The following is a 19046-nucleotide window of genomic DNA, read 5'->3' on the forward strand; positions in this document are numbered from 1 at the left end:
TCGTCACTTTGTAGGTGAGTAACTCTTTTACTTTGTGGATTTAGTAGCGTGATGCTCAGTGGTAAAATACTTTAAACTTAGACAATGCACCTTTTGCAGCCTGTCTTGTTGATTATCATATTTATTTCTGTTTATATTCAAGTAATAACGTATTTACAATTTTGATGATGATCAAGGGATTTCTTCAGTTTGAAAAAACATTTTAAAAGAGGGTTTTGCACACTTAAATTAAAAAACACAATTAAAATATGTCATTTTGGTTAATTACTTGACTACCCAAGGACCTAAATGTATCCCATATTTCTTATTCTTCTTTAATTAATTGCATTAATTAGCATTGTGTCTTGAGTGGAGATCTTCTGTAAAGTTCTCAGAAACTTAAAATGACTCCGCAATTAAGGTAATGCAGGTCTGAATGACTTTTAAAATTTGGCACATTTTGGTAAATTAAACCTGAATCTGATTCAAAAGTAAGTCGGCTAAGATAAGAAAAATAGTCAAAGTATTAATAAAGTTTGGTTTTAAATGTTGGATTTTATTTTATTTAGATTATTACATGATTGAATGTTTGGACATGGATTTATGTCACGTCTCTGGTCATTGTCGACCTTTGACCCAGGCCGGAATTAGCGTTGACCTCGCACATAAATACCCTGGAACCTGCAGAGAGGCTGAAACAAGCATGGACTGACAGAAATTTGATTTAAAGTGGTTTAGGGATTAATTTTATCTAAAATTAAAATTATTATTTTGTCTTGTCTCTGAGAGTCCTTAAACATCTTTACATGAGATCATTTTCCTTTGTTATGTTTTGTTTGGCTTTACAGAAGACAGATGTATATTATTATTATATATTATGTAATAACATTTATCACAATACAATGTTATTATATGCTTTACAGGGCAAAGAGAAAGAGAGAGTAAAAAAAAAAAAACAGATCAAACACTAAAAGGAAAATGAAGAAACAAACTTGAGCATGATAGTAAACTGCATATAGTGTATAAATAATTGATAAATGTTGTTTGAAAACATTTTGAATTTAATTAGAACCAAATAAATTAATTTAAAAAGAAAAATTAATAAATTTAATTAAACAACTAAAAAACTCAAAGAATTCAACTCAAATTTGATTAAATTAGGGGAAAATTTTTCAGCTTATCAAGTTAATTCAATAAATATTTTTTAAGCAGTGGCCAATTGGTGTCTTTAGCATAATTTAAGTCTCGTTTGTCTTTAATATGATGATTAAATTGTTTTGGTATGGGACCATCCAAATAGTTAAATAGCCCTTATTGTTTTGTATTTTTGCACCTAACTTATGTTTGATTTTTAACAGAGTCTGAAGCTAAAAAGAAACCAAGATGTCTGAGTAAGTATGAGTTTATTCTGTTCTGAAATATTACAGTGATCAATATTTCCAACTCAACTTAACATTAAAGGGTAACGTCTGTATATTTCAACCTGTTTTTGTGACTCATTGGTGCAACATTTTTTGAATTTGGTCCGGTATTGAGCGAGGATGCTGCACACGGCGACAGCGAAACAAGGCTGTAATCTCTGCAGGCGATTACGCCCCGTCACAGTACGTCCGCTAAAGTGCTTTCTATTATAAGTGTCACATTATGGACAGCATCCCTACAGAATTAAAGAGTAAGATCTTTTTTGTATAACCAGAAACATTTGCTATATTGCTCTCGTCAAAGCCACCAGACTCCCTTCACAAAAATAATAATAATCCATTTTATTTGATGGCGGCTTTCATGGCACTCAAGGTCACCTAACAACAAGAATCAAAAGTACATAGCATAAAAACAAAAGGAAAAATTAAATTTAAAACATCAACAGTTAAAATGGGAATCGGTGTTGTACATTATTAAAATGAGTATGCTAGTTTAAAAAGATGAGTTTAGAGCGTAGTTTTAAAGTTTGTAATAGAGTCCAGGGTACGGATGTGTGGGGGGAGAGAGTTCCAGAGTTTGGGTGAAGCATAGGAGAAGGCCCTAGCACCCACTGTACTGAGATTGATGGTTGGTAGAAAACAGTAATTTTACCTTTTTACCTGGGAGTTGCTGGTCTACCGCTGCTTCGGTCAATTGGTTTGTTTATGTTATTGTGTGACTTTGGTGTTTTAAAGAGTTAAAAACAACAAAGTCACACAATAACACAAACTAAGCAGTCAGACAGAGGTAGACCAAATAGGTAAAATTATTGTTGTCAAAGCAGTACTTTACTTCTGTAGGCCTCTCAGGGCTGCAGTAAACACAGACGCTCGTTCTGTTCGGACCGAATGCAATGATTGGCTGGCTGACATTTACTTTCCCTCGCTGCCATGGCTAACAGCCCTGCTGCTACAGGAGCTGACCACGTGCGCACCCGCTCAGCTCTCTCCTGACAAACGAAGCGGTCAGACCAGAGCTAATATCTGCGCGGCTTTTCCACGATGGTGACAACTGAGGAACACCAAGGAGCTGAAAAGTTGCACCGTGGTCGCTTTATTTCTGCTGGACAGGTAATCTGGCTTTTATCATTTTGATGGTAATTTGTTACTTTCATCAGTAGCCAACGTAGCTACCTACTTAGCATACAGCTAACTGTAGCTACGAGTGCAGGTGTAACACCAAAATGTGTGACCTATCAGATTCTGTGACCAAAACCCAAACGACGATATTTTCCTAACCGTAACCAAGTACTTTTAGTACCTAAACCCAACCAAGTACTTTTAGTACCTAAACCCAACCAAACTGCAGCCACTTCACATCATCAACAAAGCCTCTGGCGCTTAACTTCCCATTGGGGTCACAGAATCTGATAGGTCACACATTTCGGTGTCACACCTGTTTAGTTATTCACTACCAAGGTTAATTGTTATACTATGTTTAACGTTACACTTATCTTAAACTTGTATCTAATTGGTTTGTTTGTTTAATATTATCTTATGTCTGCAAGTGTTTTTTGACTTAATGTTATATCTTTGAACAAAAAACTTTTACGAATGTGGCGATGTAACGTAAGTTAGATGTGCGTTTTGTAGTTATGAGAAAGACATATCACCGTTAGTGTACATAAACAACGCTGGCTGAAGGTCCCCAAGTATCTGCGTTTATTGTATATAAGTGTAGTTGTATATATATGTTCGGCATTGTAAATAGCTTAACCTACTGTGTGAAAACCTTTTACTTTAATTGGTGCTGGTATGCGATTATTTACACTGAACAAAATTATAAACGCAACACTTTTTGCCCCCATTCATCAAGAGCAGAACTCACAGATCTAAGACTTTCTCTATGTACACAAAAGGCTTATTTCTGTCAAATATTGTTCACAAATCTGTCCAAATCTATGGTAGTGAGCACTTCTCCTTTGCCAAGATAATTAATCCAGGTGTGGCATATCAAGATGCTGATCAGACAGCATGGGGATTGCACAAGTGTGCTTATCCTGGCCACAATAAAAGGCCTTAGGCTGGCCACAATAAAAGGCCTTAGGCTGGCCACAATAAAAGCATGCATTACAATCACTGTCCACAAACCAGCCAGGAGAAAAGCTGATGACACTATTCAGTATGTTGCATTAGTAGAACTCCTGTGCATTTTGTTCAATACATTTATGAGTGATGAGTCAAAAAAAACAGTAACAAAAAAACAGTATGAGGAATACAGATAGATGGTGCTGATTTATATTTGTTATTGCATTTTATGTGGAAATGCTAACTGCTCTATAAGAGAATAATGTCAGGTATAACAAACTTTTCACTAAGCTGATCCTCCTTTCTGTATTATCAGGTACAACAAGGTGTACAACAAAAAAGTCCAGGAAGTGGAGCTTGTACTCACTGAAGGTGGAGAAGGACTTCAGTTACATCGCAGACCTCCACAGTGCCATCCTCCTCCTCCTCCTCCTCCTCCTCTTCTGACGTTTGTCTACTACTGAGGAGATGCCTAGAAGCAGAACCAGGGGACCTGATGATCCCCGTCAACATGGGGTTCAGTTAGGTGTCCCTGTCCCAACTTTATTCCTAGATACAGCAAAATATAACTCAAAAAGTAATATGGTTGGTTTTGAAATGTGGTAATCATGTCAGAGAGGTGACTGTGATATATTTAATCATCTCCACAGCAGCGATGTGATGCTACATGCAAAGTCTGAACTGTCTTCATAATCAGTCAGGACACCTCTGGACACACCTTGTCTTTCTTTCTGTATATACTTATTTTTAATGATGTTTAATGATAAAGTTTGTAGTTTTAGTAGTATATAATAACAATAAACAAGTGTTATACCACATTTGGATGTCATTATTTCAGACACAAGACATACATGTAGTTGTTTTATTGTTTATGCAGCAAGTGTAAAGAAAAGGCATTTATAATTTTCAATGATTTATTTAAAAAAGAATGAAAATATTATCCAGAACAGGGAAAATATACTTTATATTTTCTCCACCCAGTTCGTTTCTGAAGTCAGTTTTTTTTAAACCTATCCAATATTAACATGCTAGCTTGATATTGAGCACTAACAGCCGGGTTAGTTGTTTATTTTCATAATGTTAAAGTTAGATGTTTTCTTACCGTTGTTGTGAGCCGCTGTACTGCGCTCCTCTCTGCTCGTCCTCCAGCGGTGTCGGCAACGTATGTTCACATGTTTTGGGGGCGTGGCTTTGGAAGACGCCCAGAAGGGAGGGGGTGGGAGTTTCTTGGTGGTTTCTCAAACTTAACCTACCCTGCCCGTAAGTTGCAGCCCTGTTGCACAGCTGCGGACTGGATTTTTTTTTTTAAATGTTCAAGGTTGAAAAATACTAAAGTTACTTTTTAACAGAAACTGCTACAATCTGGATCTGTTTTTGTTTTAAATACAAGGGAAGAAACAGTTTAACAAGTTGAACGTTGTATTAAAATAAACTTTGTTGGGAGAATTTCTGTGAGGCTCCCGGATGCTCATATTAACATAACTTTTTCGTTAATTACAAGGGGAAAGAAGATGACATCGAGCCGCAGGCATCATCTTAAAGTAAGATTTATAACAGAATATCTATATCATCCACTAGAAAATAAATTAGATTAAGGTCCAACACATGAACACAAACACGACTTTAATGTGACCGTGATGTTGCTGTCTGTCCTTTTTGCCTTGTTGTAATAACTTATAACAAAGTTTGTCCTGCAGAGCGTTGTGCTGCAGATTGCCGCTAGCTTGCTGGAGCAGGAAGCTGTCGAACTCGCAGCTGCCAAAGAAGCTTACATGGCAGAGAATTGCCCCGCCCCCAACCTGAGCGGAGACCAGGCGGCTCTGATGGTAAAAACGCTGAAACACACATGACAGATGAAGTGATGAGGAAGATAGATGAAGTGATGAGCTGAGTTTGTGAGAAAGAAATGTTCTCTTTTCACATAAACAGGAAATCTGCAAAAAGCTGAACCAGTCCCTCGACAAGATCGATGAGGAGAGATATGATGCCGGGGCCAAAGTGGAAAAGACAAACAAGGAGGTAGAGCTTTTTCTCAGTTACAGATGCTTTAATGTAAATAGTATTTGGTTTTGAGGAAGTACAGTGGGGAATGAATTCTCTCTTACTTATTCGTTAAAGAGTAACTGAACCCAGATCTGTGTGAACCCTTTGATTTATAATATAAACCGAATTTTGACATTATTTGAATTGGTTGCATAAACACATCTTCATACCTAACAGACAAAATAAGTCACTTGTCCCTTAACAACATATGAATGTTGGAAAGTACCAGCTAGTCACATGATAACATTACACTGACTGCATTTAGCCAACATGATATTTCAGGTTAGCTTATCTGCCTGTAACTTTGTGTGTCTTTCACCAGAGATGCTCAGCAATGTCAGTGTATCTAAATGTATTGGATGATAATACAAACGGTTAGTTAGCTGGGCTGAATGTTATAAATGAGATTGTTGTCACACTTTATAACAGAGGATAGCCGGGGACAGCATAACGACAGACGGAGACGACACAGATAGCCTACAAATATTAAGAGCAGGGGTTTTATTGTGTTAGCTGCAATATAACGCTACAGCCTATGAGAAAGCAATACAATCTGCTGTTTAAAAATCGTTTGGCTCGTGTTGTGTGACACAAATCAGTTGTGTGATCAAGGGGATGCTGGTGTTTTTTTAGATCGCCGAGTTGAAGCTGAAGGTGGTCGACCTGGCCGGGGTGAAGAAACCCGCCCTGAAGAAAGTGCGTATGTCCGCTGACGCCATGCTCCAGGCTCTGCTGGGAGGAAAACACAAGGTGAACATGGACCTGAGAGCCAACCTGAAGCAGGTCAAGAAGGAGGTCAAAGAGGAGGTGAGACATGTCACATACATTTACTTTAGACATGCCTCACTGTAGGACGTCCATAAATGTGTTTATTCTGCTCCTTCAGAATGCCGAGGGGGTCGGTGACTGGCGTAAGAACATTGAGGACAAAGCCGACAGGAAGAAGATGTTCGAGACTTCCTAAAGACTTTCACTCTTTCCACTGTTACCTCTGACCATTTTCATGGAAAAAAAACCCGTGCCATTAAATGTTTTTTTTTTGGAATAAGGCAATGCTGTCATGCTGCAGTTTTTTCCCAGATGGTGTTTGGATGTTTAAAGGTAAAAGTTTTCTTTTGTTGGGATTTTGCCTTTTGTTTTGTTTTTCATAACTTAACTTAAGCGACATCTAAAAATCACTTTATATTTTCTAAACCAGATTGATAGTGGTGTTAATCTGAACCTAAGATATCTTGACATACATAGAAATATCCAAATCAGAAGAAGCTGCTTCCAGGGACAAGATGTCACTTTAACTTAAAACCACTAAATAGCAGCATAATCTATATTTGTCCTCTACTTAACCGAGTGTTGTGCTCACCATGAACCACCAGATGTCAGCAGTCTTTTCTCTGCTGGTTGGTTCTTCTACCTGCACATCATCTCCCCCTTTCCAAATATTTTCACCATTTCATCACAATTTTACTTCAAACGAAGCTGCAAGCGCCGTGAAGTTCTACGAACGGTGAGTAATTTTTATTTTCTTTTTCTTTTCACTTTACTGTTAATCTCATTATTTCATGATGTCTTAACTACTCATGTTGCCCCTAAAAGTGCCCTTCAAGTTATTTTTAAATTCTAAATATTTATATATATTAGAGAAACAATGTTGTTCCAGTTTTTAATTGTAGCTACAGTACGAGTAAATATTAAAACTTACTAATGGCTCCATCCCATCAAATATTATTGATGATATTATTATATCATTTGATTAAAATTAAGATAAAATACATATTTCCTGATGATTAGTTGCAACAAGCAGCTTTAAGCTTGAGTAAATCAGTTTCTTTTACATTTGTGGCACCAAAGTTTGATACCTCATTTTAAACTAAAAACAATTTAAATTTTAAATCTATGTTTAATCCGTAAATGTATGATTAATGTCAGTTCTTTTGCTTCACATTCAGTTTAACTTAACTAACATTTATTTCCAAATTAAAAAAAATAATAAATTATATAGTTTAAAATTTAATATATTGATTTTTCCTCAGAATGATTCTGGTTTGTGCAATATATGAACTTTTGTGATTCCAGCTTTATTCTAAACTAAAACAAATCAAATTTTAAAACTATGTTTCATGTGTTAACTTGGATTAATGTCAGTCCCGCTGCTCCACACTTTTAAAACTCAAACTTAAACGCTCGTCGTTTATAAAACTGAACCTGCCTTTTTAATCCAGATGTTGATCTACTGAAGCAGCCTTTTTTGTCAGTGATGGTTCAACATGTTAGTCCAACTGATATTTGTTTTCGATCATTAAATTTACTTTTTTACAGGAGCCCCCAAAGTCCTGAACGATAAACGTTTTGAGACAATACTAACATGACTACATGTACACCGAAACCGCAATTGTTCCACCTGTTCATACTGGTTATGAAACCTCTTCAGCTGGAAGTGATGGGAACAAAACCAACTTTATCTGAAGTGAATATTCAGCTTCAGCAGTCTGCGTTAGACAGTTTAAATGGATATATTTGAAAGTGAAAGTCTTTGTAGTGATAGAGGGAGTTTCCTCCTAAAAAGACTTTAAATGCTCCTCACTTGATCCGTCTGACTCGACGGTTGAAGCTTGAGATTAAACTTGAGCTGAACTTCAGTGTAAATGACTCCTTGTGGGTGTGACAGCTTCTCACGCTGTTCTCACCACTGGCCTGTTAAGCTGCTGGTATAAAGAAACTGAATCTGTGATCAGCCTCACTACCCTGCGACAATTGCTTCATCTTTTCACTCGTCTCTGTGGGAGGAAACCTGCAGCAGTCCAGGGAGGTGACTTCCTGCAACAGAAGTTTACGAGGTTCTTCCGAGAGTTGCTGTGGTATTTCTGGAACCGGCCGGCCCATTGGTCTGAAGTGGCTCTGCTACCATAAAGAGGGATGACATTTCTGCTGAGCGAGCACTTCACACCCTATATACCCTGTATAATCTTTACTGTTTAGGACTTGGCAGTGTCTCCCCCCCTTCTTCGTCTTGCTCCTCCTCGTCACGTTCAGTAGGTGAGAGTCTCTGCAGCTCTGCTTCGTTCACTCTGGTAGGAAACAATACGGAGAGTCGCTAAGTTCTGCTTAACAGGTGGGACTTCAGTTTGTTCTGCAGAGAGGCTTTTCTCCGGGTTTTAAAAGTGCTGCTGCAGGTGTGACCTCTGACCTCTGAGACTGTGTTCAGACGTTTGGAGGTAGAATCAGAGAGAAGGAGCTGAGACTTATTGGACATTGAGCTGAAAGGTGAAATAACTTCGGGACATTCAGGCAGGTTAAAGTTTGGACTGAAGCTAATTTGTCATTTTGGCGTTTTATTTAGTCATTTAAATAAAAATCAGCTGATTGTCTTTTTTTTTAATGTTGTGTGGTGTAAGTGAAAGTTTAAGGCTTAATATGTATAATAATTAAAAGTGAAGGTTTGTTTTTGCCCGCTGGGATTTTAAATCTTTAAAGTGAAACTTCTCAAAGTTTGCTGGTGCTTTATTTCATTTCATGATTTCCTGCAAAAAAGGTTCATTTGGTGCTGATTATATGAAAAAGCTTCACTCGAACACACGTTTGTTTTACCTGTGGTATCTGCTTGTGCGGCTGAGCTGCTGTGCAGGGACTGAATTGATAATAATAATTAAATTGAATATAAAATAATTGGACACTGTATTTTCTCTATAAGTAGAGCCAAATAACAAACTTCTTTCCAAAGAAATTCTCAGGAAGTATTCAGATATTACGACATGTGACATTTAAAGCATTACCTAAGGTTTTTAAATTATTTCATGTGATTCTTTGTGAAAATGATTTGGAGATTTAATGAATATTGTTCTTGTTTTCTTTGTGGCTGTAGCTGGATGTTTTGTTCTGACTCAGTGTTTGACTTGTTTAGTATGAAAATAAGATGATTCGACAAAGTGTTTTTGCATCCTGGATGTTGTGGAGCCTCAAAACAACTTTTTTTTTAGATCCGCATTTAATTTTAATTTTAATTTTTTTAAAGTTTTGTAGTTTCTGATTCTTTAGATTCTGATCTAAGACCTTGTGTGTTAGCCGATGGTTTGGATGCCTGCAGGATGTTGGAATTGGTGTTAACGGGTCTCACTGCGTGCTTAGAGCCACATTTGGTTCATGGCATTTCGTGTTGGGATCACTGGCTCGCTGTAAGAAGTTAAATTCCAAAATTGTCTTCAGAGGGGGCAACTGTTCAGTCGTAGGGCCTGCCATCTGACCCCGTCTGTCCAAAATTAGCTGGTTTGTGATCGCTGGCAGACGGTTTTCCATCATAGTGAAGAGTCGTGTTTCCTGCTGCAGTTCAAAGCGTTGTTGATCGATACGGGGGGGGGAGGCAACAAGACCTTTTTTGTTGAGCTGTGGACGGAGTCAGTTTGCTTTATGTAACCTGTCTGCTCATGATTAACTGATGAGTGTTTTTTGTCTCTGAACAGGGTGTGAAGATCACAAACCGCCAAAATGTCTGAGTGAGTACGCGTCGTCTTCTTTTTCTTTTTAACCTTTGAAACTATGGGTCCTGTAAAGTGTTACCAGACTAAGCTGTGCATTCAAACTTTAGTTTGGTTTATTGACAACATTCTCACATATTTATACAAATACAACATATCAGATAAAGTCATTGACTTTGCATCATTGCGCTGGATGTTTTCACACCAACACCAAATTTTATAAAAGTGGAAAAAAAAAACCCTCAAAAATTTAACTGTACGAACAAACAATTAAAAAATGTTTTCAGAAAGCAGAGAAGCTGTAAAGCATCACAGACACCTGGAAATCAACTGAATTAGCATTAATCTCAGCTGAGTCTGACGGAAATTATGTCTTTATATTATGCCTTTACAACTCAATGTAAATGTTGACCTTAATCAAATTTGTTACGATTCATCCTCTGCTGATCAATAATCTCTGCACATCATTTCATGACAATCAGTCCAGTAGACTGTTGTTGAGACGTTTCACTCTTTACTAAAGTGTTGGACTCACAGAGGGACGTCCACGAAGCTGCTGGTGTGTCTGAAATGTGTTTAAACTGATCCGAACACATGTGAAGGCACCAGTTCAGTTTGAAGGTCAACCTTCAGCTTCAGATGACAGCAGCTGTACATGTTGCTGGTATGTGCGAAGGGAAACACGTTACAGCAGGCAGATCGTCTTTTAAAATGTTTCTTCCTTGAAACAAATTAAAATAAAGTGAAACAATCTTACCCCACATTTAATTAAATGTAAATCCGTTATTTTATGTCTGGCTGAGACCTTGGCCACCTGCCAGTTAGCTTAGCTTAGCATAAAGACTGGAAACAGTTAACAGTACTGAGCTTTAGAGGTGCTGGTTGATCTTTGGACAGAGCCAGGCCAGCTGTTTACCAGTTTATGCTAAGCTAAGGTTACCAGCTGCTGGCTTCATATTTAGCATACAGACATTATTATTAAATTATTATTTTAAAAGATAGTAAGTGTTCTTCCTTAAATGTTGAATTATTCTTTAAAAAAAAGATTTTGAGCCCTCATTAAATAGACAAAATCAAACTTTATCAAATCAGCCAAGATACTGTGTGATGATCCATCAGTACTGATAAAGTCTAATCTCTGTCTCACAGAGGAAAGAAAATGACATCCAGCCGCAGGCATCACCTGAAGGTGAGAATGAAACCTTCTTTTGCTTTACATTGTTGTCTTGCTGTTGCTGTTAACCTTTTTCTATTTTCATTTTACATGTTCATCTTCTCCCTGCAGAGTTTGATGCTGCAGATTGCTGCCAGCTGGATCGAGCAAGAGAAGAAGGACATTGTGGCGGCGAAAGAGGCCTACCTGTCCGAGAACTGCCCCACTCCCGACCTCGGCGGAGACCAGGCCGCCCTCATGGTGAGACCATAACAATGTACCTAGACGTTCACACATTTTCTCTTGGCCGTCCCTCAGTATTAAACACAGTAGTGTACAATAGACACTAAAGCCACATTAGGTGCGGAACACCAAGTTTAGGCTAAAATGAAAAACAGTTTACCTACATTTGAAGGATAAGGGACACTCTTTTAAGGACAACAAGGTTCATATTCTATTCCTCACCTACCAAACTGACAAACGCTCACATTTAGCATCATGTGACTAGTGATTATTTTCATCAACGATTAATCTGTCACTTATTTTCTCGATAAATCGATTGGTTCTCCAGGAAACTGTGAAAAATGTTGATCAGTGTTTCACAAAGCCAAAGGTGATTTTGTGAACAACCCAAATATATTCACTTTACTGTCATAGTAAAGAAAACAGAAAATATTCACATTTAGGAAACTGAAATCAGGTAGTTTGGAGGGTTTTTTTTTAAATAATGGAGTCAAAGCAGTAAATAAATTATCAAAAAAGTTGTCGATTTATTTAATTTACTAATTGTTGCGGCTCTATATGTGACAATGCCAACGAAGGCCATTCAGACTTGCCCTCAGGTGACTCTAATGACCATAACTACTGTCATCACAACAGTGAGGAGCACTAACGAACCAAGCGGCATCAATCACCTTGATAATGACCGCACAGAGGTTAAATAGCTGGGATTCCCTGTCAGTCAGTCAGACATGAAAAAACCTCTTCAACTGCCCTTGATTTTAGCTCTCCGTGGATAATTATGACCTGGATGACTGAGAATCTATTCAGACAAACAGTAAATGAACGTAAAAATATCCAAACTTACAGCTTCCGAGTTTAAATTCAGTATCAGGTAATTTCCATCAAAAATAAAGTTATTCCAATTCTCGGATGGTGGGAGTACATTTTTGTGCTGGATCTTGCAGCCAACAACAGAGAAGTTGCCAGGTTTTGCTCGTTCCCACCTCTTAGTGAGAAAATAACATTGGTAGACAGTGAAGTAGATTAACCACATATTCATTCTTTGGTTGGATTAAAATGTAAATACTCTATTGCTTTATTTTACTTAATGTCTTAGAGTAGACTTAAAAAGAATCCGTAAAGTTTGGGGCCCATGGCCTCTTGGAGCCCCTACATCAGGCACTCATGGTACAAGCATAAAGTAGAAACACTCACGTAAAGTAGAAGTATATCAAAGTGGTATTTAAGTAAAGTAATTTAGTAAGGAGTTACATTCCACAATTGAACTTGAGCTTTCATGGTGCAGTTTTTCAGGAGTGCAATCACCGCAGCCGTGTGTTAAACATGTGTATCTACAGGAACTCTGCAAGAAGATCCACGCCGCCATCGACAAGGTTGACGAGGCGAGGTACGACGCCGAGGCCAAGGTGCAGAAGAGCGACAAAGAGGTGAGAGACAAACTTACCCGCTCCGTTGTTCTCAGGTGAGGTATGACTTCAGATGTAGTCAAGTGAGGAGTCTTAAAATAGTGTTTTTCAGCCAATTTCAGCTGAATTTTCTTAAATCTAAATGTCTTTATATACATGAGGAGCGGTCTGTTTCATTTTATGACATGTGATTTCTATCAGTTGTTGAAGCAAATGAATCACTTGGCATAGAACGACTTTCAGTTGATTGATGATTAATCAAAGAAGACTAAATGTTTTTCAGCAGTCGTCCAAAATTGTTGAATTCAAAATTTGTCCATGTGAAATTCTCATGAAACACCTGACAGTACTGTTCAGAGTGACTCACCTGTCTCACCGACAATAGTGGAAGAAGTATTCAGATGCTCTACTTACGTAAAAGTATCAATACCACACTGTAAAAGTATTATCAGCAAAGTTTGCTTAAGGTATGAAAAGTACTAGTAGTAAGTAAAAGTATAGTGCAGTAAAATGTGATTCTATATCTGATGTCTCTGGATTAAATATTCCTTCTGCATTTGTGTTTGTGTTGCATTTTCCTGCTTTAGATGTTTAAGGTTGAGTTCAGTTTAACTCCTTTATATCCCGTTTGGTAGTTCAAGTCACAGCAATGCGTCGTATTCTATAAATCTCTCTTCTTAGTTAATTTAGCTTAAGAAGTAGGAGATTTTCTCAAACCATTAAGGAACTCTTTATCCTTTAGTTTGTCACAAACAAATGATCAAAATCGCCAAATTTGAAGACACGTGGAACACATGAAAAAATGGAATCTGAAAAGTCAGAAAAATGTAGTGGAGTAAAAAGTATAAAGTTGTAGAAAATGTAAATACTCACGTAAAGTACCTCAAATGTGTAGTTAACTGCAGTACTACAGTAATGTACTTATTCATATTCCACCCCTGGCTGTAAAACAGGTGTTATTCATACATGTCAGGAAGATTTTTAAAGTTCTGGATTTTATTTTTGGCTCCGTTTGTTTGCTTGCCTCTCAGCAGATTCCTCAAAAGCATTTGAGGAGATTGAATGACGTCCCCTATTGATATATGTATGCTTATATAGCCCGGGCTGGTCAACAAGAGGGGGGGCGTTTGAGTGCAAAAATCTTTTCCTGAATTCTGTCAAACAATATTGTTGAAATGAAATAAAAATATGAGCAATATTTCTAATAATTCCAATCGTTTTAAATGAGTAATCGAACCAAAAGGACCCAAGTCAGAGGACGGTCTAAGAAGTTTCCTCTAGCAGTATTAGAAAAGAAACGATCAGGTTTTCTACTCTGAAACCTGCACCTGTAGAGGTGCTCAGATTTTGGTCCAGATTATATTCGGTCTGGAGTTTTTGAGGCAGAGAGTGTTGACTACAAAATGCAGGAAAAATTACACGTATTGCTCTTTTCTACAAAGCTTCTCCTTAATTGGTGGATTTTCATGTAGGATTGAGTCATTTTCCTTTTTTGACCGTCCTTGCATCCTTTTGGATTGGGTCTAATTAATTTATTCACATCCTGGTGGGTATTATAAAAAGTCTGTTTCAGATTGGATCTAATGATTTTGACTTGTGTTCTGACGTTGTAGCAGTGGTTTCAGCACTTTTCAGGAAATGTTGTAGCTCTAGCTTTAGCGTAGAAGAAAGAAATTGTCATCCCTTGGAGAAAGTATCACATGTTCCCCCAACATCTGATCTAACATGTTGTGATGTTTCTCCGCCTCCAGATTGAGGATCTGAAGCTGAAGGTGGTCGAGCTGGCTGGAGTGAAGAAACCCGCTCTGAAGAAAGTGCGTATGTCCGCTGACGCCATGCTCCAGGCTCTGCTGGGAGGAAAACACAAGGTGACCATGGACCTGAGAGCCAACCTGAAGCAGGTCAAGAAGGAGGTCAAAGAGGAGGTGAGTTTAAATTGATCACAGATGTGGCAGTAGAAGCTTGAAAAGAGCTGTAAAGAGTGAAAAGACTGCAGTCGTGTGAATCTTTCCACCATGAAAGCATCATGTATCAGAAGCACAATAGTAACATTTAGGTGTTAAGGTCAGAAACGTGCATCCTGACTGGAAACAAAACTGCTGACTGTTGAGATATTTATTCTTTAGAAAGTTTTTTACAGGTTGTCACATTTGGTTTGACGTCTCCATCTGTCTGTCAAAATTATTTTGATTTACCTTGCTACTTTCTTTCATAATTTTTATTAGCTTCATCCTTTGTTTTGGGGCTTTAAACTTCCTGCTGGGAAACACATTAATGCACAATGAACAGTATTTACATTTAACCCATTTACAATAAATCCTTTTTCACTTTGTGGTGGTAAACACCCTCCAAGCAGCCTTTGATTTCCAATCATTTCACTGCACTGTAAAAATAAATAAATAAATAAATAAACAAAACAGACCTGAAACTTGCTCCAGATAGAAAAGGGAAACCTGAAAGTAATTTTTTTTCCCCACATTTTTGTAGAAAGCACTGAAAAAAAAATTTTACTAAAAAGTTTCACTGCAGTGGCGGATTTTTGAGTTTTTATTGTGGAGCCTAGTGTTGTAGTCAAGACCGCCCAAACCAAACTCGACCAAGTCAAGACCAAGACCGGAGTTTATCGAGACCAAGACAAGACCAAGACTTTTAAGGGCTGAGAGCAGTCAAGACCAAGACCAGTTCCCTGCATTGCATGGCACGCAATAAAATGTGGAACGTGTACTTCTCAAAGTGATCTGAAAGATCCACTTTCCCATTAAAACACCCACATACAAACACGAAGAGCTGAAATCAACGTCAGCGTCGCAGGGAGGGGTGACAGTCGTTAATCAGGGTTATTGGTTGCATTTGAAGCCATTTGTTTTACTTCCAATCAAAGTTTGGATGTTAACAAATCAGACAATGCAAAAGAAATTTATTGATATTCCCAAAGTCATGGTCTTGACTGGTCTTGAAATAAAATCCTGAGTCCTCAATGTCTGAGACCGAGACAAGACCAAGACCATCAAAAAATGGTCTTAAGACCAAGACTGGTCTCGAGCAGACAGCTGCTGGGAATGAGGGAAAAAAACTGTAATTTAATAGAAATGGGTTAAAAGATACAGAGGGACACTCTTGTACCATAAGTTTGAAGTGATCTTGATGTAATGGTGAAGTATTGCACTGTTGTTTTTGTGTTAATGAGTCAATGTTGCTGTTCTCTACAGTCAAATGAGGCCGGCGACTGGCGTAAAAACATTGAGGATAAGGCCGACAGGAAGAAGATGTTCGAGACTTCTTAAAACCTTCCTGAACTGGCGAGGACAACAGGAGGGGGGACGTTTCCGTCCGAGTGACTGAATGTGTCTCTGTGATCCAGCAGGACACACAGGGACGAGAGTTTAGACACTTTATTGTTGTTTTTTTTGGTTGTTTTTATGACGCCGTCGCCAAGAGAGAGAGACTGAACTGAAACACAGTAACATCATCATGTACGCTGATAGAACATCACATCATTTCAAAATGTACAGGTTTTCATTAGAAATAAATGTTTTGAAATAAGGATTAATTTGTTTGTTACATTTATCCCCATATTAAATCGTCATACATTTTATTTTTACCAAATCACACAGCATCAAACTGGCAATTAAAGGGACGCTTCAGCACCTTGTGTGCACTAGTGCATGCTATATAGAGAGAGAAAGCAGAGTTCTCCTGCTTGTGAAGCTATGCCGACATGTACCAGGATGCATTGCATGAGAGATTCTGACACCTAAGTCCACCGAGCAGGACTCTAAAGCGCCGAGGGAGCTAGCTGCTGGGCCGCCAAGCAGATAAATTCCTACATTTTGTTGTGCACAGAGCTATACCGTTACCATTACTATCAAGTAAATTTACACACACACACACACACAGGGAGAACAGGCTTCCGTATAGCAACAAAGCTAATGCTAGCTGAGCTAGCGCCTCAGTATAAAGTTACACAATAAGCAACATGACAAAACAATTACTGGCATCTTATACATATTCCAAAAGTAGTCCCTCAATGTTATAACAGTTGTCCAACTTCGATCAGCCTGCTTGCCTATATTGTCGACTAGTACTTTACCAAATCACAGCTTTAGGTAACAAAAATACCCACTCAAAGTTCATCTGCCCTCTTGACGCTGCTGGTCTTGGTTGTCTTTTTCCAGTTTATCTTCGGGATCCTGGTCTCCAGCACACCTCTGTCCAGTAAAACCTTCATGCATTGTAACACACACTCTGGTCTCCCCGGCTCTCTCCGAGTTGGCGTCGACGACAGCATCCAACAAACACTGCCCATGCTGAAATTCATTGCTGCAGAATGATTCAGTCACTGTCGGCACTGGAGGGCAATTTGAGCAAAGGCACCGCCAGCCGCTGTTTGCTGTCAGCGGCTCAGCTTCTGCTGGTTCTCGCTGGCTGTATCCTCTTTTACTTCTGCGACTCCTTCGGCAGCCTCGGCCTCTCTCCGCTACATTTTCGCTCTGCGCTCATGTTAAGGGATGCCTTTTTCACTGTTGGAAATGTAACCAGTTTGCAATACAAGCAAAGATTGAGTTTTATTCTAAATTAATTTTTCACCATCAACAAGGAGGTCAACATTTTGGGAAAGTTTTTTTTTTTTTCTTTCTTTCTTTCTGAGAGTGAGATCAGTTTCATGTCTGCTTAGCTTAGCATAAAGACTGGGAACAGGGGAAACAGCTATACTGTCTTATTTATTATTATTAAGAGTACACAAACCAGTATTAGGGGAGAATAGTTCAAACACAAGAATTAGTTTGTGTATTTTTTAAGTTTAGGCTAGCTGTTGCCCCCTGTTTCCAGTCTTTATGCTAAGCTAGGCTAACCACGGCCTGACATGAGGTTGATCTCCATCGTTTCATCTCAGTCTCTATTTGCCACCTTTTAAAGACAAAATAAGAAACACTTCTGGCCTTAAATCATAAAACCTGATTCCAGACGATACTTGAAATAGTTGATTTGTGTTTGTACCTCTAATGACTTGACATGATAAAAGGAGGCCCGCGTTAACCTGTTTAATTAAAATGGCACGCAGGTAAAACTCTCATTCAGAAACACAGAACGTCCAGAAGTTTTCAAACATATGAAATGTTTTGACGGTGGTCAAAAATGTCATCTTTGGATTGAAATTAATCATACTACAACATTACAGCTACTTCAGGGATAGTTTAAGGTGGGAAATCAGAAAGAAGAGCCTTTTTTTAAAAGCGGACTAAGGACTCCTGGTTCAAGTTTAGAGAAGCCTGAAGGTTAAAGAGTTTCAGAACAGCCTCAGTTAGTCCAATTATTTTATATTTAAACCCTCCCTCCCTCCCACACGCACACAAAGTGAATCTACATCTTCAGATTAGACCCTCACAGGGAGGGCGGTTTGCAGAGCGGGGCTGGGCAGGGTGTATTTCAGGAGCTCGTTGGCCCATTGGTCTGCCCGGGAATCCATTTCCATAAAGAGGATCTGGACATTTTGCTGAGGCATCGCAACCCACCATATATACCGTATTTCATTTTTCACTGTGTGTGGCTTAGGCAGTGTCTCCTTTTCTTCCACCAAGTGTGTCTTGTCCACTTCTTCTTCTTCCTCCTCTCAATAGGTGAGAAATCTCCTTCATTTTGTCTCTCTTTTTTTACCCTCCAGCCTCTTTGAGTCTCTCTGAGAGCAGCATCTTTTATTTTAACAGGGAGAAACAAAATAGATGTTCAGTGCAGCCACATTATCAACCAGACTCTGTTTCTAAAACGCCCCATTTAAAATGGGACCGTAGTCGTTCGTTTCTCCACCTTTGACCCACCCCGGCATCCTAAACTCGCTTTCTAAATGTTTGCTTGTGACTTTTGACCTTTTCCTGACAGACCCAAATTTATGAGACAACTGTGTTGAGTTTTATGCTCCCGAAGCTGTTTGCAGCTGAGCGTTAGAAAGTTATTGTAACCCTACAAAGTCTTAAAACTAACGCACTCAGGTGGCTAAATTACCATTTTGGCTTGTTGTCTGAACAGCTGTTAAAATCTGATGCTTTGATGGTTTGCATTGAGAAATATATTGTGGTTTTAAAATGTTTTTTTTTTAGTCACTCAAGTCTTTTGCAGAGGACTTAAAATTCTCATTAAAGCTTTTTGGTTGCAAATTTTACACTCTGACAATAATTGGACAGACTTAATGACGCTTAAGTGCTTAATTACTATGTATATTAGGCTGTTATTATTCATGGTTAATAAGTAAAGCATTTTTCTTGGCAAG

The 19046-nt window shown here is 38.4% G+C and overlaps 2 protein-coding genes across 3 annotated transcripts in view; both read left to right on the top strand.

The window, feature by feature from the left end:
* Positions 1-6523, top strand: part of LOC123961799 (troponin I, fast skeletal muscle-like) — a 12955-nt gene extending 6432 nt beyond the window's left edge. Inside the window, exons 1-6 of one of the 2 annotated variants that reach the window (XM_046037505.1) lie at positions 1342-1370; positions 4969-5008; positions 5165-5293; positions 5397-5486; positions 6144-6317; positions 6397-6523. In XM_046037505.1, coding sequence (XP_045893461.1) covers positions 1363-1370; positions 4969-5008; positions 5165-5293; positions 5397-5486; positions 6144-6317; positions 6397-6474 — 519 coding nt within the window. In that variant the 5' untranslated portion in view covers positions 1342-1362 and the 3' untranslated portion in view covers positions 6475-6523. Of the gene's footprint in view, positions 1-1341; positions 1371-4968; positions 5009-5164; positions 5294-5396; positions 5487-6143; positions 6318-6396 lie in introns of those variants that run through there. The other variant, XM_046037504.1, reaches the window with a different exon arrangement.
* Positions 6524-6896: 373 nt separating this feature from the next.
* On the top strand, positions 6897-16204 carry LOC123961800 (troponin I, fast skeletal muscle-like). The gene is made up of 7 exons (XM_046037507.1): positions 6897-7014; positions 9965-9997; positions 11129-11168; positions 11265-11393; positions 12713-12802; positions 14533-14706; positions 15991-16204. Exons 2-7 carry the CDS (start codon positions 9990-9992, stop codon positions 16063-16065), a joined length of 516 nt encoding a protein of 171 aa, XP_045893463.1. The 5' UTR covers positions 6897-7014; positions 9965-9989; the 3' UTR covers positions 16066-16204.
* Positions 16205-19046: the final 2842 nt, after the last annotated feature.

Source organism: Micropterus dolomieu, linkage group LG22, assembly GCF_021292245.1.
Source record: "Micropterus dolomieu isolate WLL.071019.BEF.003 ecotype Adirondacks linkage group LG22, ASM2129224v1, whole genome shotgun sequence".
Lineage (NCBI taxonomy): Eukaryota > Metazoa > Chordata > Actinopteri > Centrarchiformes > Centrarchidae > Micropterus > Micropterus dolomieu.

Bases quoted from the DNA above. Each gene is read 5' to 3' on its own strand.
- LOC123961800 (XM_046037507.1), top strand. The intron at 11,169-11,264 runs GTGAGAATGAAA...TTCTCCCTGCAG, and splicing joins GCCGCAGGCATCACCTGAAG to AGTTTGATGCTGCAGATTGC. The intron at 11,394-12,712 runs GTGAGACCATAA...GTGTATCTACAG, and splicing joins GAGACCAGGCCGCCCTCATG to GAACTCTGCAAGAAGATCCA.